At 34.0% G+C, this 26,304-nt stretch overlaps 1 protein-coding gene and 2 non-coding genes across 3 annotated transcripts in view; all 3 read right to left on the reverse strand.

Moving 5' to 3' along the window:
- Mbo (nuclear pore complex protein Nup88) overlaps positions 1–7,895 on the reverse strand; it is an 83,967-nt gene extending 76,072 nt beyond the window's left edge. The window contains exon 1 of the mRNA XM_076389651.1: positions 7,663–7,895. Coding sequence (XP_076245766.1) covers positions 7,663–7,872 — 210 coding nt within the window. The 5' untranslated portion in view covers positions 7,873–7,895. The remainder of the gene's footprint in view (positions 1–7,662) is intronic.
- An 850-nt stretch (positions 7,896–8,745) lies between these two features.
- Positions 8,746–8,819, reverse strand: Trnat-agu (transfer RNA threonine (anticodon AGU)). Its single transcript has one exon. It is a non-coding gene; the product is annotated as a tRNA-Thr (tRNA).
- A 945-nt stretch (positions 8,820–9,764) lies between these two features.
- Trnan-guu (transfer RNA asparagine (anticodon GUU)) lies at positions 9,765–9,838 on the reverse strand. Its single transcript has one exon. It is a non-coding gene; the product is annotated as a tRNA-Asn (tRNA).
- Between the last annotated feature and the right edge of the window lie 16,466 nt (positions 9,839–26,304).

Below are 26,304 nucleotides of genomic sequence, written 5' to 3' on the forward strand. Positions count from 1 at the left end.
AAGACTTCGTCGAGGCAAGTTAAAGGCGTAAGATCCACCGTGTTTTGGACAATGTCCATTGTCTCGAGGTTATTTATTAGGAGACGGAGCCGCTGAAGACCAAGCTAAGATGGTGCTCTATGCCACACCACGGTGTCGGGATTTATATCTCGGTCCACGACCAAAACGCCATTATATCCTGGTTGGGCCGGAAACCCGTTCTCGCCGTAAGGATCCCAGTTTCGAGGACTTCCCTTGTACTTGATTCGCCGTGATTAAGTTAGTCCACTTTATTTAGTTGGTTCTAATCGATCGGAACATAGGCTTAAGCGACAAGAAGTCGCAAGATCCTATATATAAGGGTCCACAGAATTATTACTCATAAACATCCATTACCTTGAATCATAAAAAGATAAATGCATCAGTTCAATTCACTCCAACGAGAGTCGGAAGCGATAGAACAGTGGGTGTGAAAGAGAAAAAAAGGTCGAACACTGCTCTGAGAAGAGAACAGCAGGGGGATGAACTCGAAGAACCACCACTAAAATCCACGCTGTGTGCCACTTCCTGCGCAAGCCAACGCCGTGGAATTATTAGATATGCAACCACGACGGCCGGCCTCCTACCAGCATTACTAAACTTAGTTATGAATGCCCATTAAAACTGTAAAGGAAATGCATTAGCCTGGCAAGGTATTCCAGGAGCTGACAAAGCCACTCCCTGCGAAATGCGAATCACTTTGCTTGCATTCTCATCTTTATTGAAGACCATTCGATATTTTGTGCAAATATTCTATCTCATACTGCTATGATTTAATTAAGCAACAGAATCTCTTACAGTTATTCGTGAAAACAGTTCAGATGACTTGGTCTTCTTTTGGATCCTATAACGATCAAATATCTTACAAACAGATTATATTTTAGGTGAAATTAGGGCACAAAATGAATGTTATTAATGCTAAAAGTTACGATCAAGAAAAGAGAAGCAGGAAAGAACATGTAGAGGAAACTAATACCAGAAACAAAAGGGGAAAACTGAAACTAATTTTAGGGCACAAATAGGTTGAAAAAAGATGTTGAACAATTATTTTTAGTTTAAAAAATGCGATGATATGCAAAGGATAAGACAGGGACCTAAAAAGCCTGCCCAAGGGGCTATTAGGAATTATCGTCATTGTGGGAGTTGCAGCCCTATTCGTCGTTCATAGACTACACAAGCTAGATAATAGAGAATATCAAAGGAAGGAGAGACTGCGTAGACGCCTAGTTTCTTACAAGGCGAAGGGCGTTCTGTATTTTAACGAGCTGGTTTGACAATGGGCTGCGTTGTTCTCGACTATACGACTTCCACAGGGAGATAAAGGCACTGGATCTTGGACGAGGATTACGTTTACACACTCTTACAGTTTATAAGTTGTACCAAAACCTGGGATTCCCTTTCCCCTATCCGTAATGATGACAATAAAATCTGAAGGGTCCTTAAATTGCAATGAACATGTGTAGTTATGTTGACTGATCATGTCACGTCGTTCTGTCTCAAACCAAGTTCAACCACAACTGATATTTTACCTTAGCAAGTATGATAAAGTTACAGTCTTTATGTTACTTCAATTTGTAATATTTAGTAGAGAAAATATTGACGACTTAAATAATTTATAGAGATTGACAAATCGAAAGTTCCGAATTTTTCATATATTACTAAATATCATTTTGCACATCAACTAGTGCAATTTAAACAAAATCAGACTTTCAATTTTTTTCTAGAAAAGCCTTGATCCTACCCATAATGTATTAAAACTTTCTCTAATCAACACTCAAATTTCTAATATTAATAGATAATATCAAACAACATTCGTTGTTAAAAGAAACCTTACATACATTCTTCTCCTTTTTCATGTTTCAGCGGTTGCATTTTTCGTTTCTGTTCATCACTAGCCACGTGAGACTATAGTGTCCCCAATGAAAAGAGAAAGAAAGCCCGACACAAGGGAGAATGTATTGGCGCGCCTAGTGCTAGAACGAAACACACGTGCCAGGAGAGGGAAAGAGAAGAAAAGGGTACGAGTTGGCTCATGTCTACCACAAAAGCCATTGTCCGCCACTTACTGAATTCGTCGAGGCTTCCTCTCACTTCCCCTTCCTGGCACCCCTGTCCACAACGCAGAAACCCCCGCGTTACCGATGTAAAACACTTCCCGTAAATTTTATTGCTCTTTCACGTGCAGAGCCACCTAACCTACCCCCAACAACTGACGAATCCACTCTGTGTCCCTAAGTTTACTTATGGGATTTTGGACACTGGATCAAGCACACAAGACGAACGAGTAATTTAGTAACATTGGCTTCAAAGTGGATCTTAGCTCAGTTTTACCCGTTTTTAAATGACACGAGTTCACAAAACATTTGCTTGCAATTGGAAAGAAGTGATTGGAATTCCATATTAAAAATATTTCTACAATTTTTAAGAAAAATTTCAAATTACAAAGTGAGAATAACGTAATGAAATTGCAAGAGATGTTTTCTGCACCTTCTGTGTTCAAATATCTACACAAACTCAGAGGACCCGTCGTAGTATTTACCCCCAGCAAAGAAAGTAGCGTGGTAGGTACAAATGTGACCGTAAAATTGCTTTTTAATTATCGTCGGGAGGATTTTGCTTATTACGCGATATTCCATTCTTCCAGTTGCCTGAGACGGGATTTCCCGTTTTGTTCTGACCTTGGGAAACGGTCCTGCGTACTGTGCTTTTAATTTAGATAAGACAGTCCCTTCACACTGGACGGCATATAGAAAAGCTCACGTAGACTGACCGAATTGCTGCTGTACCATAAATTAAAAGGATTTTCAACCTTATTTAAGGACGGAAGATACTATCATTTTGCGAAAATATTCTTTTTATAGAATGCTTATGTTCGAACAATGACACAGAAGAATACAGAAAGAATTTTCCCAAAGAAAATTAATCAAGGGACAGAACTCGACTGAACCTGAAACGTCAGCCAAGAGGATCCAATTTTTTCTTCAGATCATCGTCAAAGTTGGTCCTTTCAAGACAGTAGAAAGAAGACTCGCGAGTTGCACAGCTAGACAGAAGTAGCTCCCGTTATCTTTGCGACAGGGGTAGCGATTCGTTAGAGCGGCGGTAAATTCGCGAATTAAAGAACTTATTCCATTTGGGCAACCAAAGGGGTGTGAACGCTTCCTCGTTCGTATTATCTCGCGTCGAGCGAGAAGAACAAAAAGGGTGTGCAGGTGGAGGGTTGGGATGGGATGGCTGGCAGAAAGGCCAGGACGAGCCACGGGGAGGGAATAACCTGTACGAACGGGGGAAGGAAGATGGGGGGTAGGAGAAAAGGGACAGAGAGGACGCGTTTAGACGTTCGTTCCGCTGGTAACAAAGATAACTCTATGCAATAAAAATGATTCAAAGTTTCCCGCGGCGGATGGTGGTTCCGATGGCGGAGCGGTTGACAATAGCGCGTCTTTGTCTCCGCCCCACACCCCCAAACGCTATCCCCGTCGCCTCTTTCGCTCTCCTCATCGCCCACCACCCCCCTCTTCTACCTCGTGCCTCGTCCGTATCCTGCGACACCTATCTTCCGGTTTAAAGTCCCGGCGTGCGCGCCAGGGAGGAACCTCGCTAACTTTTATTATTTACGACCGATATTTCAGTCGGGCAACGCGCGCGTGCACGTAGCGGCCGTAAAAGTGGCCCTTGGGAGCCACGGCGATTGTGAACCTTCAATTGATTATTCTCTGTCCCCCTTAGACCGAGCCCGAGAAAATGGGGGACATCCTTCGACGTTTCTTTCAGTGGGATACTGCCAGGAAGAAACGGATTCCTAAATCATATTGGCGACTATGCATACAACTTGTATTGTCAGCGTTAAGATATGAGAGATCACCTGGACGAACAGGAACTAGATGCACGAGGCATAATTCAAGAGATGAAAATGGTAGCACTTAATGTGTAGCAGTAAATTAAATATAGTCGATGGTAGAGCAAATTTGGAGTCGTAAAGTACTCAAGGTGCTAAACAGAATTATCTTTTAAGAGATTGGCTTATTAGAATTGGCTTATTAGATCCCAAGATTGTATAAACAGAAGAAACAATAACCAGCATTGTTTTAACACTTAACCCAAAAAGAAAACTTTGCTTCTATTTATGGCCCAGCTCGAATTTTCTCCATCGTTGATTATAGGTGGTATGATTACCATTTAAAACTGCGATGATCTTTCATTGTTGCAATTAATGAGCTACTATCCAAATAATTTTTGAACAAGAGACTTCTAATGCCCGCACTTCAATTAGCATGTTCGCTAATAACCTTTCATGCTTTCAGTCATTTGAATAATGGCTTAGAATTCAGCAAGCTAATGCAGAAAGGCAGTAAAATTGGAGAAAAAGTGGCGAATAGAACAAGTGAGGGACTTCTCAGGATTTTCCCTTATCAAATCAACGGGTGAGCGAGCGATGATCGGTCCCCAAAGGGAGGGAGGAGCTGAAGAGTCCTCTGCTTCCCCTGGTCGCGTACTCTTTATCTACGTAGCTACGAGTACCCATACGTAACCCGGTGAAGGGTCTGAATTTGCATTTTATTCGCCGTTGTGGACCACGGGTCCGTGGGTAACGTTCCTCCGCGGCACGGACATTTATTTTAATTAAATTACTCCGGAGCGTCGAACAACCCATTTCCTATAAATTATCCCCTCACCGGTCTTTTGGTCTCTGGTGTGCGCCCGCGCGCGCTCACGCGGCCAGGCATTAATGTACCCGCTGATCCCACGGTGCCATTGAAATGAAATAAAAGCACAGGCAGGAGAACGAAACGTTCTGCCCATTCTCGCGACGAGCGCGCGCGCGCAATCCTACCATCCCGCTTCCCTTTCATTTACCACGTATTCATTTTCCACTGGCACGCTTGTATGTGTAGGGGCTTGCACCGATGAACTCGCGGGACGCGGCACACACCCACGCTTCTGTGACCGTGTATATCGGTATCGTGGACCATAATTTAACCGTAGCTTAATCGCCACGAATCAAAAGTTCGCCGGAGAAAACGCTTTCGCGGTAATCGTCGTTAAGCGAACGCGCCGTGTCGAGGTAATGGTCCCGATTATCGAGCAACTTCTACTTGACGAAGGTCGGAATTCCATTGTCGTTTTTATCGTGACTGTTAACACCTTATACAAGGACAGACTTTTCGAGTTGTTCTTTGTGTAAAGATGTTTCTTTGTATCCACCCATTCCGTGCAAAATTAAAAGTAACGAAGTGAACGAACGAAGTAGAATAGAGTTGGTTTATTTTTAGTAGGTAATTAATTTGAGTAACAAGATTGACTACTATAAAATTTAGCATTAACTAGTATAGAAATAAATAATTACGTGTTGTATGATCTCCAATTGTGGAACGTTTGACATTGATTAGATATGTACCTACTATATTTAAAGCTTAGGTATGTAAATATCTACAAAATTATTAAATATTAAAGCTCCTCGTGAATAATATTTGAGACTCATTAAATATATAGTTCAATAAATTTATAAGGTATCCGAGAACTGGTGGTACTAACGGGAAGGTAGTGATTCTATACGAAAAAGTATCTAATTCCAAAATATATTTAGATACACATAGTACTTATATAATTTTTTGATTCTGCACTTCATTGTCGAGAACATTGAGTTCGAATTTTGATCGAGTAAAAATGTATAGAAGTACGATTTTAGATGTTTTGGGTATATGCGGAGTAGGTGGAATACTCTTAGTCTACTGATTTTATCTACTGTAAAGGAGAATAATTCTCTCCATACAATTATTGTTCTCCTCTGCCTATGTACGTACTTTTCAAACGTTCTAAAATTGTACTTTAGTGCAACCGTAAGAATCTAAAATTCATCATCTAAAATTCCCAAAAAATTTATTTTATATTTGTGACTTATTTTTTCACGTAGAACCATCATCTTTCCCCTTTTACCATCGGTTACAAAATACCTAGGATAGACATATAATTTCGAAAGTTATTTTGCATCAGGATGTTGGTCTTTGTCATAATTAAATGCGACAGAAACGTTACAGGTACATACACATAATACATGCATCGTCTGTTCGTATACGTAGAGACAATACAACGCAAACTTACTAAGAGCTTATATTAATAGCAAAAGACAATAGGTTTGATTCAGATACATAAGTTATGATACAGATCGTATTTATAAGCCTATCAAGTAGTGCTGTCAAACTTTTCTACAGTATTGGAGTGATGCCAGTCTACACTAAAATCTATTTTAAAGTCTATACAATCGAAATATAAATGAATAAACACGTATTCAACAAAAACTGAAAATATTTCTTGTATAAAAGATTGATTTGTTATTTTATTAATTTTTTCTACTGCTCCTTGTATCATTAAGATATTTATACTGAAATATTACATTACGATTCTATGTTAATTGTAACTAAAAGTTATTTTCGTTTCTTGAAATATTAAGTTCTTCTTTTATTTCTTTTTATCAAACTTAATATAAAAATAAATTATTTAGAAGATACTTGTTATTAATCATATTTTCAATTATTTCTATTATATTAATACAATTAATAAAAAATTATACGAAAAATTATGCGAAGTAAAAAATAAAAACTTCTAAAAGATTTAATTTTAATTATTGATTCCAATATAGAAATTAAATTAATTTATCAAGACTATTACAAGATAAAATAAACAATAAACATTGCATAAAACATATCTATGGAATCATTTTAATATTTGAAATTGTTATTGAAAAATGTTCTTTATAAATTACGTGAACTACTGCTATTGGTAAGAAGCATGAACAATGACAGAAATACTCTAGTTCTTAATAATATGTGACTGAGTTTGAACGTACATGCAAAAACATTAATTTTGAAATATATATTGTATATGGCATTGGTAGTCCCTATATTTTGAATAACTTTAACTTAATTAGTATGTATTACTTTGTGTATATACGTTTGCCATGTGTACACAAAATTTGAATCTCGGATAATAATATTATGAGAGTGTCCATATAAAACCTAGACTGAATATTACGCCAAATTACTATTCCCAAAGTTGTAAGGCTTTACACATAATACATTTATTATTAAGCTATACATTAATATTGCAATACTATATAATTCTATTCTATTTTATTTGTGTTTGCAATAGATTTTAATATATTGCATTACCCGTATGATTAGTTTTCAAATACATTGGTAATAGTATACAACACATTTGTCAAATATTCAATAATATCAAAACTCGCATCAAATATCAATAAATAATATGACACTTTATGGGCATAAAATTAATCATGAGTCATATCTATATAAAAGATCATTTAGTACAGTACTAACTTAAAGTACTCAAAATAACGTTAAACAAACATGTATTCTTATTTACCACTATAAATAAATGCACATAAACACTATTTATAGAATAAATTGTACAAGCAATTTTGCTCATTTTCCTAATTCCATATATTTTGTAACTGAGCATATACAAAAGTGAGGAAAATAACGCGGCAAAACGTAAATACGGCTTTAAGAAAGCAGCGTTGAGGTTATGTTTCCATGAGCCGAAATATTATATTGTAACGTCATCTCCAATGTATTTACTGATACATGAGTACTTTTTATAATTAACGAATAATTAATTTCTTACCTGATAAGGAGTATCTTCTTCATTTTTCCCGCTCGCTACCGCAAGATTCAAAGTAACTACACAAAAATCCTTGGCATTCCATACATACAACACGTTGTCACGTATTTCCAAGATATTACGCGTGTCCTTGATGTTTTTCGGTAAGTTATTTTTTAGTTCGCGAAATAAACTATTTTCGTTTAAGCGCAACGGATCTGTGGATGAATTCATTTTTCACCGAAACAAGGTTATAAACAGCACACTTAAATACTCAACAACAACAACGAAGTTCCGCGACTCGAAAACGTGATGCACAAGGCAGCCACCATCGTAACATTGAAAACGGATGGCGACACTGATACGGTAAGAGAGTTCAGTTCTGTTTCAGCTTGTTACTTTTTGAAAAATCTGCGAATCTGCGGTATTCGCCTTTGGTCTTTCGAAACTGCTGTCACAAGACGTGAAAAAGGAGTATATTTCATCGAGGAGCATCAGTTTTTAGTAAGTTTTTTAGTAAATTTTGCTGATATCTTTAATATTTAATAGATGAATACATGACTAATGTAAAAGTAAGATTAAATAAATTAAATTTGACTGAACCTATAAAGACTGTCAATAGTTCATTTTTTAACAAAGACTTTAGAAAATTAATTTTTTTATGTGCATAACATCGTATGTTCAATAATTTTTACTGTATTACACTTTTGTTCAAGAACATGGTACATCCTAATGAGTAACAGTATTACCTCTTTTACAAAAATAGTCATTTCTTAATGCCCCGTGCAACTTTAAAAATATATTTTATTTGCTATTTCACTTATTATTAACGGAAGTAACGACTTTAAATGACTAAATTTAATTATCTAAATGATTTAAATCTAATTATTTGAAAGATTCAAATGATCAGAAATATTCATGTTACGAATTCAATAATTTTTAATATAAATTTATTGGAACATGTAAACAGTAAAATTTCAGTTAATTCAGGAAATAATATTACAAAATTATATGATAACGTTTATATCGATTTGTTAATTTAAATTCAGATTTTTATTAAGGAAAAAATAAAATCGTGAAAGCAATTATCAAAAAATTAACCACTTTAGGCCCCGGAGGGATTCGAACCCTCGATCTCCTGTTTACTAGACAGGCGCTTTAACCAACTAAGCCACGGCGCCGTTGAAATTTCTCCTTCTACAAACATATTTTCAGTCGTATACTCTAATTTAATAATTTGTATTTACTAATTATAAACATTATTTATGTTTTTCATTGACCTATTATCTATAATTTTAATTTATTTAAATCATTAAAAAGCTATCATTTCTTATTTAATATTTTTGTAATTACCTTTTAAAGACATACTTTCATTCACAAGTACTTTCGATTTTTCACGTTTTTTATACACATTTAATTCTTAATACTATTATGTCGTTGCTTGAAAGTGCAATTTAAAGAATGCTTAACAATTGGACAGTTTTTATAGTTTTATAGATGAATATTATGAATGTGTAATGGATAAAGGATAACAGATTGTTCTAATTTTTTTATAAGGTGCAAATATAATTGGAAATGTTGAAGTTAAAAATAAAAAGTTTATTGCATACTAGAGTAATTTTATATTTCGAAACATTAAATCATTAAATAACTCGGTAGGTTTATTAATTTTAATATACGTTCGTTAAAATATACGTTGGATGTACATTTGTAATATTCTAATTGTTTGTCACAGATTAAACCATTAAATGTATATTTTTTTATGTGTATTTGGTTTAAAAGCATCGTAAGGTATGACCACAAATGTATTACTAATTTGAATTAATCATATAAACGTAACTAAAGGTATTTAGAACGATTTCTGTTTAAATATTATGAAATAAGATTGGTTAATATATGGTATTTGTTAATGTAAAGTATAAATAGTAATGTGCACGTTTCATTCTATTAACTATACGAATGTAATATTGAATAATAGAATTTCAACTTTCATTAGTTTTTAAAAACAAAAAGGATTTCCTTTATAAATTCTTTAAACTTAATAAAAATTGCATGAAATGTAATTGTTTTTGCCATAAAAAGATTTTATCAACATTTTTCAAGTGTTCAAAAAACAAAAGTAAAACCGCCCCCGGGTGGGCTCGAACCACCAACCTTTCGGTTAACAGCCGAACGCGCTAGCCGATTGCGCCACGGAGGCATCTTCTTTCAATGGTGGTTTAAAATGGGACAGTATTTATGTATTTTTATACTACATGCTATAGTTCATAATTTTGTGTAATTTACAGTAAATATTTATCATTCAGAAAGAAATGTAATGTGTGAATGCAAGTATTTCATATATTAATTGAAATATAAATTTAAACAAATATTTCTATTATGACAATACCTTTGATAACTTTTATTGATTTACGATTATGTCTATTATAATATGTTACTTAATATCATTATTGTATTTGTTACAATAATTATATTTAATGACATTTAAAACATTATTTTAATAAACTTAATGTAATGTTCTGATTTTCGAATGTGCCTTAATCGATTTTTTAAAATAGTACTGATAGAAATTTTGAAATTAATTAATATTCTAATATTCCAATATATAGACTACATAAATCTAATTTATTTCTAAATATTGAAACTTTAGTATTTCTAAATTTATTGTGAAATAGTACGTTGTCATCAGTTCTAGTTATAATATTATAAGTATTATAAATCGGCACTGTGTAATAAAATTGGTTCTGATTGGGAATTCATACTTTTAGCGATAATTGCGCTATTTTTTCTTTCAATAGTAATGCAGAAATACAGTTATTTATTTTTATTTGTGTTAGTTTACCTAACGAGAAAGGTTTTGAATTCTTTAATTGGAAACATTTTTGAATTTTTATCTTATAGTACAGATTCATAGTTGATTACATACAATAAGTATTTTTTTTTTTTTTTTTTTTAAAGAAGTTAAAGAGAATTTCTAACTTTTCTTGTTAATTCTGATCTGTACTACATGACAGTAATTATTATCTACTTTTTATTTTACTTTTTTAGTTTAATACATATAATATATTTGTGTATTTACCTTGGTTACATGTGTTTTAAATTTAATAATTTATGGGTCATAGCCAAAAAAGAAAATTTAAGATATCTGTATTTTATAGGTATTTCAGTACAATTCGCAAATGAGATTACTTTTTAGTTTTTCGGAGACTTAACATTACGTAGTAAAAATAGAGTAGTCATTACTCTATGCATTTTGAACACTTATATTTACAGCATAAGTGACTATTGCTTTTCAATCTTGAGATTCTTATCGTTATTAACATTAAAATAATATATCTGTTTGTATAAAAAAGAACGAAAGCCTGTTCTTCGTAAAAGTATACAATAATTTCGGCATATCGTAACTTGTAAGAAGGTTTGAAGTTATATAAAGGCTCTCTAGAATTTTTATTTCAAACATCAATTCTTCAGCTATTTTCTGCGTGAGATTTCCTGAAAAATCTAACACAAGGGTATCTAATACAAGGGTACGATATTCTAACGTAGAAGCTTATTGGTAGAGAGATATTGGTTCCATAAAGAAGTATTGCTATTGGAAGAGGACGATAACGCGTATGGCGTACTAACTGGGAAATAGTCTGGCAGTTGTGTCGAAGCTATATAGGGTTAATTAAATGGGGTTGGCTCATTAGTAACTGTCTATATGCAAGGCGATGGCCGAGACGCGATTGGAGGGTGGTCCCAAGGTGATTTATCCGTCACGATGGATCGCAGATGTTTGACTGGTACATGGCGTGGGTCGCCACAATGCTGTAATTAGGAGCGTTATTTCATTTATATGCATGCATAATGAAATCATTTGCCCTTCTTTTTATTTCCTCAATGATAGATCGCCGATAATTCCTATTATTGCCACGCAACGTCCATGGTATCTTCCATTTGAGGACCTATAACTCCGTTGCGTGAATGTTTTCTTGTTTTAGTTCTTCTATTTTGATGATACACATCACGAAGTCATTTCTAACGATTTTATTGAAAGTTGAGCTCATTTTTTCAAGATTGACATAAATGTGTTATTAAGTAGAAAATTAGAAGCGTTTGAATTGGAATATACGAGTGAAGATATGATTGTTCATTTGGAATGTTAGATAATTTATGAAACAAACACAGTTCCTAATAGATCTAATTTTATGATAGCACAAAATATATAGTAGGAAGTATATAAGAAACTTAATTTTTAATTAGTTTCAGTTTCTAACTGTACAAATCTCTCTTAAATTTTTTGAAATATATTTTAAAGTTTGTAAATTCCCTAGAAAGATGATTTGTCGGTTTCATAGGAAATTTTCTACCTCAAAGATAGAATGGATAGTTTCTTAAATGGCGGTTTCCTTCTTGTTTAGATGTTATGTAAGCTGATCCAATTGATGCCAGCATTAGGCTAAGATTCTAAGAACACGTACTCAGGAGAAGACACTTCGGTTTGGTCGTGCTGACGTTAACGGCGCGTTTAAATAGTGCGTTTAATTACAAGTAAGAGAGAGTCGCCGCGAAATTTATCGGTGACCGTTACTATCCCCTTCGTTTCTAGTCTACGAAGCAGGTATTCGTATCTAAACACGGGTGAGCAACTCCTTCGCCCGCAATGAGACGCCTTCCTTTTTGGTGCCTATTCTCGAACTAGGAGCTGAATTCATCAGAAACTTGTGTGTCCTATCTTTGATTAGCCCCATTAAGAACTTAAGATAATTACTTCGTACTTTGTTACTTCAACAGATAAGAGGTGTAAATAAAGTATTCAAGTATTTATTTTTAAACATTTCGATAGTTACATATTAGTTAGCAATATGTACATAATTGATCTCGTAACTTATTTGCTACTTGATGGCTGATTATTAACCAAAAATGCATAAGTAACAATGGCTTACATTAAATCAAAGTCACTTTGTATCATGTCATAATCCAATAAACCAGTTTCAAACACTTTTTTATTATAGTTAACTCTTATAAATAAAATAATAGTAATATATTAACTTGCGCGTATGAACCACTACGTGGAAGTCTGTATTTGAGACGCAGTTGACATAGAATCCGAAATTATTTGAGAAACTATTTCACGAAGCATTTATTCAAACATAAAATAAAATAGAAAATCTTTTCATTTGTTTATTTAAATACATTAAACTTAATTATTTTTTAGAATAATTTCGAGATAAATAAAATTATATGTTAGTGAAATAATAATTTTTTAAAGATTTTATTCCAATAATGCCGAATCCTGTCATTAATACTAAAACATAAGGGCTCGTCAATTTTTACAACTGATAAAGTTCTTATCACTGAACGTTAATGAGTAGGTATTAGTCGTTCCAAATAAGTAATTGTTTCTAATAAAAATTAGTTAGTCGAAGTTAAAATTTCCAAATATTTATAATACTTCATAATGAAATAAAAAATGTTATTCGTTTCTGGAAAAAAAGTATTGTATAACATTTATCCTTGAGAATTGAAGAAATTGGTATAGATATTGTCATACTATGTCAGGAAATAATGCCAATGTTGATAGATATCAACACACATATGTTTACAAATTAAGACAGCTCTGTACTTAACTTTCGGATATTAGGTATGTTAAGCGAAAGGGTCTTGTAATACTATGTTCAGAAGCTGTACAGATCTTGCTTCTTATTGGATAGAAATTTACGCCCATAAATCTAAGCGGTTTCCGTTGAGAGTTCGAGCGTTGCACCCCGAAAGTTTACTGCTCCACGTTCCCTCCCTTTCACTCTGATTCTCTACCACCCTCTGTTTTGCTCTTTCTGTCGTTTTCGCCTTGAAAACGGGGTACTTTGTAAGCCACGGTAGATGTCTATAACGAAGGTGCGAACACGGGCCTGTAACGATGTAACGGGTGAACGTTCCTCACGGAATCATGACGAATTCATTCGAACTGCAAATTACCTTCCGGTCGACGGAGTTTCGCTAAATGTCCGGAAGAGAGGGTACATATGCAAAACGCTTGATCATCAATATTCTATCGCGGCAAACCCCGCTCAGAAATCTGGAAATTCTGTCTTGCCTCCTTCCATGGTATGTTTGCTTACTTCATGGGATAAATTAGAAACCGTCGATTAATCAACAATTCCGGTTCGTTAGTCGCGAGTTACCTCGCTTCTTCGTTACTTTGACGTATGTTTCACTGATGTATTATATCCTTCACATCTGTATCCCGATTTTCTATCACATATTCTATACATATAGTGTTCGCAAGTATTGCTAGCTTTTTCCAAAATACGTGGAATTTGTGTTAGATAACTGTATTTTCGGGTAATTTTGAACCGTATAATTTTACAAAGTAAATGAAGAAATATTTTAAACATTATTATAATCTGTATTCATGGTTTATGTAGATTTCTGATGAAAACAATGTCTAAAGATATAAATTCAATATTTTTGTAGTGTTAATGACATAGGAAGTTCTATGAAAAATGTTACTTTCTCAGAAATTACGCTTTGCATATTCATATTGTATTTTGTATTCATAAAATAATTTTCGCATATAGGTGATATAAACTCCAGTGAAGTTTATATCCCGCTGCGATTCGCTGCGATTTTTATAGAACTTCTTATTTTTAGTTGATTCAGAGCCTAATCAAGTATTTACTAAGGTTGGGATTTACTCTTCGAGACAAGTCCTCGAACTTGCATCAGAGACAGGTCCTCTTCCTCTATCAATCAACTAATCATTGTTAGACCAGTGCACACGTCAGAACAAACAGCGAGCACCCGTTAGACAATACGTCTTAACACTCGTAGGTTATTGTGGCGTTGAAAGGGAGTAACTTATAGGGGCATTGGGAATTACCAGTTTATTATTAGGGAGATAGCATAGAGGGCCAAGATCAGGGGTTGCTGTTAATTCTCCTAACACTTGGCTCCCCGGAGAGAACACGCCGCCTTAAGACTTCCACCGTTTTCGACCCATTCCGCCGTAAGGTGCCGACATCTTGAATCGCTACCGTGTTAATTAGTACAACTTTAAACGCGCCCGCATGCGGTAGCAATCAGGATTCCCTGAAATGATTTTGCTCGAAAGATGTAATTTGCGTTAATAATACCACCTCGAGTGATTGGATCGACATTTGCAATTGAAAAATCAGGCATGTTAACCTCAAGCTTAGCAAATTTTTGTGAAAATAAGACTCATAAATTCTATCATTTTTAATATGTTTCGAATTTCCTTATAAAAAATTCTCTAGAAAACCTACCTACATCCTAAACAATTAAGAATTTGGGAACATCTGTGAATAAAGAGAGATAATAATAATTAAGATTTGTGTAAGTATACCGAGCAAACTTGAGGCTTGGGCACATAAATTTTGCACTATGTCCAGGCCTCAAACTTGCTTGGTATACCAATAGATTTACTATACATATATTTAAAGAAATATCCAAATTACTTCAATAGTAACTGAAATAGATTATGACTTTGGAATACAATAATGAGCTTATAAAAGAATAGAAGAAGAAGAATAGATATAAAAGAATAGATAAAAGATACCTTATGATATATTAGATAATCATCTTGAGAAATATTCAACCAATCTACTTTTGACTAACAGACATTTATTACCTAATGTTAATATAAGAGCGAACATTTAGCAAAACTTTTATCTTGTTCTACTTCAGGTGTGCTGAATTCTATCCAAGAGAAGATCGAATTTCCTCTGTGACGATAAAAGGACGAAAAGACTGAAGAAGTCAATTGATAAATTGAAAGCGGTAGAGCAATCTACTGTGCAAGAACGATGTATCGTGGCCAACGGACGTGCACCATTTATACGATGTGCCGGAGAATTCTAGAAGTAAAAGGATTCGGCGATGGTGGAAGGCAAGGGAAGACGAATCGACGACACCGACATACGAAACCGCGTTGGACATCTTCCATACGTCAAAGCCACGCCATCTCATCTTTTCTCGGCTTCCGAAACTGTTCCTGAGTGAAGGTAGGATTAACACATTGCTTATTGCTTGATCGCAGGAATTGCTTTTAGTTGCTTTTAGTTACTTCTCTATATTATTTATATGGCTTAAAAGCAATATTTCTAGACCTAGTTCTAAATACAATGATCCCAGATAACGCATGATGTCTTGAAGACGTTTGTTTTATGGCTATTTTATTAATTTGGACTTTTTAAAAACATCCGGCAACATATGTTTTAAGACAATTTCGCAATTTTCGTCCATGAGACATCTCAAAGACGTCTTAAAGACGTCCATTTGTGGTGTGAACGTATAATTTATAGACGCAATTTAGACGTCTTTAAGACGTTTTATAAATGTCTTTTAAGACATCCTAAAGATATACTGATTTGTAACTTGGGATGCTTCAAAGACAATTTTTGAATATTTTTAAGATTTTACTCGATGCTTTTAAAACATCTCTGTGATATATGGAATGATATTAATTTTTTATGTGATCAACTATTTAGATAAATTCCTAAAGAAAACAAATTTCGCCGCGACATAGGGCATGATAATGTGCTGCGTGATCACAAATATTGAATCACGATCAGTGCGTTCAGCAATGCATTCGCAATAAGGTAATTAGCCTAAAATTCGTTAGGTGTTGGCTATAATTGATTCTGTTGATTCTGATCAGTGATTCAGTAAAAGCACTCGTGCCTAATGAAATGCAGCAGATAAGCATAAGACAAATGCCTGGGTCTAATTATTGCCACGATTTCGTTTCTACTTAATGTACATGCAATGTTCCCTTTATTCGCTTTAGGAACGATCAATTTGATTCACCGTAAATTCGTCTTATCTCTTCCTTTTTTTTATCGTTTATCAGCATTCGTTAAGGTGGTGCTACATTGAAGAAAATTAGGCAATATATCACATATGATAGACCAGGTTTCCAGCACGAATTTCATCTTCATCTCCTTTTTCTTTTATGTGATAATTTTTCTATACATTACACTACATTTACTTGCTAAAACATTACCATGATAGAAACTTATCTATAGAAACAAAAAATGGCAAATTGCTTAGACATTAATAACTTTCCTGAGACATTTTCTCTAGTACACGAAATCAAGCAATTACATATTTGATCTCAAATACAGTATAAGATGTGAAAGGTATAATAAATTTATTTATAAGGATCTTATAAAGAATACATTTATTTCATGTGTCAGGTGTACAGAAAACTAAAAAACAAGAAAAATGCGGTTTTCTATATAATTCTTTCTCAAATCTAGCTTGCAATGGATGTTCTATTATGGGTCAAAATGACCCTGCATTCGTTTTCCACGCCCGTTCAAAAATATTTGTCTTTCGAGGGTTAAAGAATAAAAGTATGAAATAGGAAAATTGAGAATCAAAAAGCAACCAGAAAATCAAAAAAGTTATTTGGATGTCTATTAATTCTACATTCTAATGTTTTACTCTATGCACATGTAATGTATATATTTTCAGTAGATGATGTTCTTAAAATATTATTCAGACCAGCGATTGTCATTAATAGAATGAAAAGAGATTTCTATTCAATCGGACGATATGCTGTGGCGCTGTTTCACTATTTGTTTTTATACGAATTTTTCTAATTTATCTGCTATCAAAATACAAACTTTAACTTTAATTCTTTCATTTTCCATTTTACTGATTTGAGAACATGCATCCACAAAATTTTCATTATATTCCTGAAAGAGTATATTAATACAGATTTAATTTAAAAATATAAAGGGGTCTATCCTACAATATCTATGTTAGGCGATCATATTAAAAATTAAAATTGAATTTATCGTGCCGTTCTATAGCCCTTCGAACTTTTAAATTTGAATAAGTTAAAAGGAGATCACACTACTCAACGTCTTCTATTCGATTCGAGTATACAAGAAATGATTAGTTCCCTTTTCCTTTACGAATGGAACTCCTTTTTCCCATGCGACACTTTCTCGCAGAAAAAGACTGCCGTACGTTTCCATAAGGCTGAATATAAATATCGTTGAGACGAAACATGAAGGGGAGTATATATCGTCAGACAGACGTGCCACGGCCAGATAGCGGAAGCGGTATACGACGACTTCCGATGGACCGTATTGTGCATAAGTCGCGCATAAATTGTATGTATAAAAATGAGACACGAACTCTTGTGACATGGTGTTTCCTGAACTCAGATTCTTTCGAACGACTTTAATTTTCATTGATGGCGGAAAAGAATTTTCGTATCGTAAAATGTTATTCGTTACAATTTATTAAAGTTTCTCAATGTTTAGTTTTTAAAAAACAATATTCTGTTTCGGTTTATCATTTTCAAGAAAATAACTGACTATAGGCTAATAGTATAAGGAAATGTAGTAAATGATGATGACATACAGGCTTGCTTATGTAATTTTTTTTCTATCAACTTTTATTTCTATCATATAATTAATGTCTATAGATTAATCTTGTGTTTATTAAAATATATAAAAAAGGATTGAACAAAAAGTATTTATATATCTTCAACTACTAATTTTGTAATGATTCTTATTTTCTCAAAGAAAGTATTAGTAAAAAGTAAAGCTGTAACGACAGTAATAGTAGGTATTTCTTAAATATTCAAAACACGTGGATTCTATGTGTTACATATAAATTAATACTAATTTGATAGCATTCTGTTATGCATACACTATTAGATATAGAAATATTTTTAAATAAACTGGTGTTTAAAACGCATCAAATTTCTGCATATGCTTTTTCTAGACATACTTGTGCAATTTATGTATAGGTACGATGTGGACAATCTTGTGAATTCTCAAACTACTCATATTTCCAAATTTGCTACACTAAGATTATATTTTTCTATCAGGGTTATATAAATTAAAATACCTATTAATGTCTAATAATAAGTTTATTAAATATCTTCTGCAAAGCCAGCAAGATAACAACATCCTAGAGTCAGACGTTAAGGTGACATGAACATCTAGTCCTAAATAAAATTTTGTAAAACAGTTTTACAATATTTTGTTTGTAGAATAGACTGATTGGGGTAATGCATATAATAAGCGTCTTTTTCATTCTTCCGAAATTAGAATTCCTGTTTCAAGCCGTTGCAAATTCATATTTATGTAATTCATAATCTCATTCTGACAGCTTCATGCTTGCAGAAGACAGTTCGCTAAAAGTCATCCGCGTACAATGGCGGATAAAACAGTAGCGTATGGACGCCAAGTAATTCTTTAAGCGTAAAATAAATAACTCGGAGGGCTCGACCGAAAACGTGACAGGATTTCCTACCCTCGACTGTAGGCATGTCATATTAACCGGAGGAAAAAGCATGGGGGCACATTTTAATGTCAACAATTAAAAATATTGTGCATACGTCACCGGCGTGCTGTTAGTGGCCCTTCGGGCTCGTCTTTGCTCGCCTTTTACGACCGAGAATTTATTTCCCTACTGTTCCTCGAGATTTTGTAACGGTCGTTACTGAAACAGTGCTAATACAGTTAACGTGAGCTGTAATTCAGTTACTGTTACATGAAACAGGCCGACTTGCGCGTTAAACAAAGCGTAGGTAGCTAAGATTCTGTGGAAATTGAATTAAACGTTATTAGAGAGAATCTTGAAAAGATACAAATGTCACATTACTAATTAGAAAGGAATGTAGAGAATATGTAATTCATAGACTGTAATATAGAAGTTTGCATAATTCAGCATATGTTTTTAGTATATTGTGTAGGGTAGAGCAAAATGTACATATATGTATAAAGGTAGAACTTTTTTTTTATTATTCATGATTTCTAAAACCGAATAAAAACTGTCTTCAAAATGATTAATTTATTAATTTATGATTTTTTTCTCGAAGTTATTCCAAATTACGATATTTCATATCACAATACAATCTTCTCATATTTTAACTAAAAAGATTCTAATTGATTCCGTTTTCAAGTTCTACATCTTAGAAATTTGGATCATTATTTTTTACACCTAGTGTATAAAACAGTGGTACATCCAAAATTATTAAAATATCCTTTAGCCTAGACATAAAATATACCTCCATTTACAAGTTTACAGGCAAGTCTTTTGGCTCTAAGATAGATACATAATTTTAGTTATTGTCTTATATTGAATTCTACATACATTGACTTTAATAAGATATACTAATTTACTGTAAACGTAATTGAATACTCGTGAATAGAATTAAGGAACTAAAGACTAATTAAAATCTAGTAGTTTCACAGACCTCCCTGTGAAACCTTTTGAGACTACAATTTCGAAGAAGAATCCAGGAAAATGTTTATAAACTTTGTGTCAAATATGCTAAAATTTTGCAGCGTTTGACATAGTAATTTTCCAAATGACTATGCACTACTCTTCTATGTCTGAAGTAATTACATTCGCTGGTAATTACACCGATCGCGAACCGTTGTCGTGCGATTCTATGACGAATGCAGGAATAGCGTGCAAGTTGAAGGAATATACTTAACGCACGCGTACGTATGACAAATGATCCGAGGAGGGTCGATCGACTATTGGCACGCAGTGAGCAATATAAATGAATCGCGTTCCCGGGACGCCTATCTTATCCGGGAAATACGAAACATTAATGGACAGATGCATTTCCGCCAACGGAAACGAATGGTCTCTGGCTGTCTGTCGATTTATTTCCGACCAGAACGATTCTGTCACCGTTGGGCACAGGAAAGACACGTATTCGGGGAATTATTGGGAGGACCTTGTAAGAAGACGTCGTAGGAGGTATTTTTGTAATTGATTTTTGGAGTTGATGGATGATCTGAAGTGAGCACAGTTTTTCTATTCTTCCTCGGTTCATAGTGGGGAAAGCGAAGGATTTGGAAAAGTATATTTATATGTAGAAGATTAATCTATCATCAGATTAGTCGTATAAACTTTTTTTCCTAGTTATAGAGGGTATTCGGCGATATATATCAGAAATTCTAAAAAGTGATTCTATGTGTCAAAGTGAGGCAAAAAAGAAAAATTGTGAAATTGCATTTGAGGCTTTGTTTTCGAGTTCTTTATTGTTAAGAAAGTGCCTACAATTCGCGTGAAATGTGCCTGAGTTGGGATTTATTCTACTCGCTGGTTGAATCTGAACTAATGCACGCTGTCAGTAGAATAGGTAAGTCCCAAATCAGACACCTTTCGCTCGAAGTTTAGGCGATGTTTACAATAATTAATAACTTTGAAACGAAGTTTTAAACGCAATTTTGTTCTGTTTTGATACGTAGAATCATCTCTGATACTTATTGTCGAACACTTTATATAGGTAGCTTTCGTTTAGTTTTGAGTTAGTGAAGCAATTAGTTGACGATTCTTACGTAACAGAGTTCTAAATATTACTTTTATGTAGTTTCATTGTTAGTGAAAGATTTAACATCTTTTTTGCTTAATACCAAGAAGTTGAAGTTATGTTTTGTGAAACGGAATTCAGTTGGCTAAAGCTTAAAACTAAAGTTAGTTATTGTTAAAGCTTTAAATAGTCCAGATTTACTGATTTATCAGTTATAAATTTAGTCTTCAGTAGTAATTATTAAGCTTTAAAGCTCTTCTGTTCACGCTGAAACAAAGAACTAAGAAGCTAAGAATTCATTCACATGCATTCATTGGATAATTATGAAAGCTATTGTGCTATACTTTTTCCTTTTGTTTTTCCTCTTACTGTTACCCATTTCTTACTTTTAATAAAAAAGTAAAATAGCGTTAGAATTTAAACAGACGGATCTAATGATCTTTTGCTTTGTTAAAAGATACTAAATAATATACTATGCATATTTATAGCTAAATTATATATGAGCTTTAAAAAGTCTATCACTTTTTGTGCCATCCAAAGAGTAGAAGAATATAGTATATAAAATAAAATACTACATAAAAGATATCATCAATCATTTTTGACGATTCACTTAGAAAAAGAAAATTACTTCATTTTATTTCAAGTTATACGTTTATCTAATGATTTACCGTTCTGAAGTCCTTCATCGATTGAATCTTAATGGGATACATCATTTCTGGTATACTTTGAATAATATGCGTGTCGAAGGAAAAGTGACATCTAGAGCGAAAGGGCGATGTGATAGCGATCTAGTGAGGCAGCTGATTACATTACTTGGTACAATTTGCATAATGATCGCATAGTATCTTGCTGGCATGTAATGAGTAATACGGTTCGTAGGGTAATTTGCCAATACAAAGTGGATTCTAGGAAATCAGTGTTAACATTTCAAAAATTAAGTTTACTTACTTACAATTAGATGTCTAGGGTAAATAGAGATCAACTAATATTAATACTAGCAAGGAATACTTTCGAGATATCCATCGTTTGATTTGTTCTATTTAAATTTTATTGTTAATTAAAAAAAATAGGAGTCACATATTTTTGTTTTTATATTCAATCTCAATTTGGAACTACGAAATATTTCGTAAATAAAACAAACCTGAAAAGGATTGTAAATTTGCAAGAAATTGATAATGGATGAGAAATAATTACTTGAAATATGGTACCATTACTACAGTAAATATTATTTATTACATTGACTATTTATTATATTTTGCCTATAAAGAAAAAAACACAACTCTAATTAAATAACAATTTCAACGACTTTTTATAGTATTCTGTTTCTTCTCTCACCTGACTGCTATTCTCTCAACTGAATTAAAACTTGGAGATTCGCTATTTTCTACAAATGTAATATCTGTAGAGGAAGGGTGGCTTTATAAAATAACAACCTGCAATTTTTGAAAAGCTGACGGATCTTTAAAAGTTAAGATTAAATGTACTTATACATATGTATAAAACGATACGTGTTTAATTACTAGGTTACTGTGCCTACCGATTCATTTTACATGGACAACATTTTGTACCAGCTACCTCGAAAGTATTTACAGTTAGTAATTATAATCTCATTGATAAATTCCTTTCCAATATCTAAGACACTGATAACCATGTTCGTGTTTTTTCCTGCTTGAAGCAGCAGACTAATTGTGAAAGCGAAAGATGGTAGCAGTGTGCCTTTGATGTTAGGATAACAAGTGTCTGACCAATTTGCAAAGGTGCTGATACGTATTGTATCATCATAGGCTGTATAATATTAGCGTCTTTACTTTGATCAAACGAAGGACTAGCCCGTGCTTGAGTCGGTACGGTAGATATCGCCGATGGCAGGTTAAGGGTCGCTAGCCGACCGTCTTCTTATCGACTGGAAGTACCACGCAAAACGGCTCCCTGAATCCCCGATAGAAAGGGGTAGCTGCAAACTGGTGTAGCGTCTTTCCCGAGCCTTCAACCCTCTTTGAGGAATTCTCGTATAAGCGCTACCAACGCATGTGTATCTTTGAATACTGTTACTGTTTCTGAAAGGAATCTAAAACTATTCTCTTTGATCAAACATTTGTAATTAATAGTAATTATGTATGATTTGTGTCGCAATTTTTTCTTCTTATTATTGATAGAATGAGTTATTTAAAAGTCTATGCTGTTAACTCTTTTGTGTAAATTCTGATGCATCTTTAATATGAGTACGAGAGAAGTAAATCCTATTTGCTTATTATATTTAAGGAGCCTATTTATTGCTCCCTGAATATGTAGGTATTCTAAGTCATTGTAATTTTATTATAGGTAAAGAAACAGTAGAAATGATTCTTCACAGATTAAATTTGAAGTAACAAAAATCTAAGTTTTTTATTTAAAAAGTTGAGAGAAATACAGAATTCAGAAATCCAAATAAAAATTTGAGATTCGCTTTAAGAATATTGATTGTGTACACGTATGCAATACTCTCTCCTTTTTTAGCTAGTGTTGCTAATCAATGGAACTTTTTATTGAGAATTGCAAATTTACGACACAAAGACAGTGTGAGAAATAGGTGTCAAGAACAACTTTATAATGATCTTACGAAACAGAAACCTAGTAAAGTTAGACATATATAGTATCGACGAAGTATTGAAATATCGTTCCCAGAGGCTTGAAAAGCCTCCTTACACTTAGACGGTTTAAGTAGCAGTTGTGTCTTATTTTATGTTTGTTAATGTTAAAGGAATCGTAGGAATTTCATTGCTTCTCGTGCGAGATTGCAGTTTAGCGTGACCATTGTTTCCGAGACTATTCCGTTGTTCGCTGAAAAGTATGATTTGTACAGCAGGCGGATGTCGTTTCGACTTCGTTCGAAAGAACGGTAACCTATAAAGTCCCTATTTTATATCCATCATTTATACTTGAAGTAGATTATTTGTACTAGGAGTAATAAACTTATCTAAATATTGTTAGACATTTGTGCGATACATTCCTGAAGATTGTCTTCGATCTCACCTCGATTGTCTGAGGATCTCCGAATCGGTTTCAGTTGCTCAAAGATAAATGCTTGCACACGCATATTTCTTTTGTTATGGAATCCCACTGTGAGTTATGGCCATCCAATAGGGGGAGACCCCACGAACCGTATATTGGATTCGCGATACGCATTTCGCGTGCTTCGCGATACTCAAATTTCACCCGGTAAATCATTGCTGTTTTATTCGTTTCGGCTTCGAAAGGGCCAACAGGAGTTGGCGATGTCTCGATACGAGTGTGGAAACGGAATACTGTTTGCTAAACCTCATGATGTTTCCCCAAATCAAGTTAGGCTCTCTTCTGAATAAATTCTCATTAATGTTTACCTTTTGACTATTCAAAGGGATGTACACCCCTTTTTTTATTTCTTAGCCGTTTGCTTCAGTTCAATGGTTTGGAAAGGTTCGAATTGTAGGTTATTGATTCCAGTGAAATTAAAAAAGAAAAACGGGAACCACTGTTACGCTCGCGTGTATCGTAGATTATATCAGCACCACCCTATCAATTTCCACCCTCGAACAATATCTGGCAAACGGGAAGATATCGAGTGCCTAGGAGGAAAGGGGCGGGATCCCTTATGTGTCTTGTCGTATTATAAAATATTGACATGCATACTTCGTTCAGCGTGGATATTTTAGATGACGCAAAACTCTACGACGAGCTCAATGGGAGGGCAACTTTAATAATATAACAGACAATTTTCAGGTTTTCCTGGAATTTTTTTCATTTCAGCTTTCTTTCTTTTCGAGGAGATATTTTTCGATTATTGTTTCATTCCTTTTAATTATTGAATGACATGGACTGCTATATTTATTTTGTCAAAATGTGAAATATAGTTTTCTTTTTCTTAAATGAAAACTGACCTCAAATGTTATGCACACAACTGAAATGATTGATTCTTGCAAGAAAAAAGTGATAAATATACTATATTTTACAATTAAGCCTCTAAAACATTTACGATGTTTTACAGTTTCATGTTTATAAGTATCTACAGTTACGAAATATAAATGAGATTTTGTTTCTATTAATTATTATGTTCTTTTATATCAAGAAATATTTCTTAAAATGTCAAGCATAATATTTTTATCAGTGATTTGACATTAACTTGAGCTCATATCTTTTTATTTTCTTCAACTTTAATATAACTACTGAAAGTTTTTAGACGACTTTAAAAAATATGTTTCACTTTTTAGTTGGAAGTAGAAAGATTATAATAGGCAGATACAGAGAAAATATTAATATATAGTTACATTTCTGTTCAGTTAATGAACTTTTAATATATATCAAGGTACCAAAAATGTGGATATAATGTGATTGATTGAACAAGTTGTTAAAAGAATTAAAACTATGATTAGGTTGAAAAGGAATCGGGCAGGGTACTGAAGTTGAAGTTAACTTTAGGAGTAATTAGTAGACTTTTTATTTCTTGACGGTGAAAAATACTTAATGGGTTAAAGAAAAATAAATATGTAACATATTTTGTTCTGAATGAAGGCATTCAAGAAATACGAACAAATGCATCGACTTTATGCAGTAATTCTTGGAAGCAGTGAAAAACAAGAATTATTATTATTATCTTGATAATACAAGTATTTTTTATTTCAATAAAGAAATTCTATGTTAACACTCAAACATTTCGGTTCAAGCATGACATTTATCATGTAGAAACTTGATAATTAGGTTGTTTGTCGAGGAAATAGTATCTCTTGGATGCAAGGTACCCATTGAAAGAAGCCTTCTTATATTGATAAAGGGACCAACGACGGCAGGGCATCGCGCGGGTATCGGCCGTCCCTTCAATAACCTCGATACAAAATTCTTTTCACCGTATGCCCTGAATGCCTATAGGAAATATGGTGAAAGCCCGTCTGATTCAGACGGTCCAGTGTTGGCTCAGGGCCTTTCTGTGCCTGTACGGAACGGCGGCCGTTTGCAAGGCGTCTATAAGCCACGGGCAGCCGTAATGAAACATAAATTATTCAATCGAAATCAGCCGCGGCGCGTGCACCGCCGAGGCGGCCAGTGTTTTTTTCCGCCGAAAACGGCCTTTAAACCGAACCCCTCGCAAGCTGCTGGCTTGGAAGAGAAAAAGGTCGTGGCGTGGTAGTCTCTTGGATCTTTTTCTTTTCCCGCATCGCTCTGCAGACTACTCGTTCCGAACGATTTTACGTTTTCATAGTAGGCCCCCCGTGTGCCCCCAGTCTCTGTGCTCACGCTCACTTCACCAATGTAACGAATCGAAAGCATGCATTTTTTTAGTTTTTTTTCATCACCTCCCATTTGATTGAGGTTTCGTTTCCTTGCTCTGTGCATTCGACGTAAATACGTATTCGTTT

This window comes from Calliopsis andreniformis, chromosome 12 (assembly GCF_051401765.1).
Source record: "Calliopsis andreniformis isolate RMS-2024a chromosome 12, iyCalAndr_principal, whole genome shotgun sequence".
Lineage (NCBI taxonomy): Eukaryota > Metazoa > Arthropoda > Insecta > Hymenoptera > Andrenidae > Calliopsis > Calliopsis andreniformis.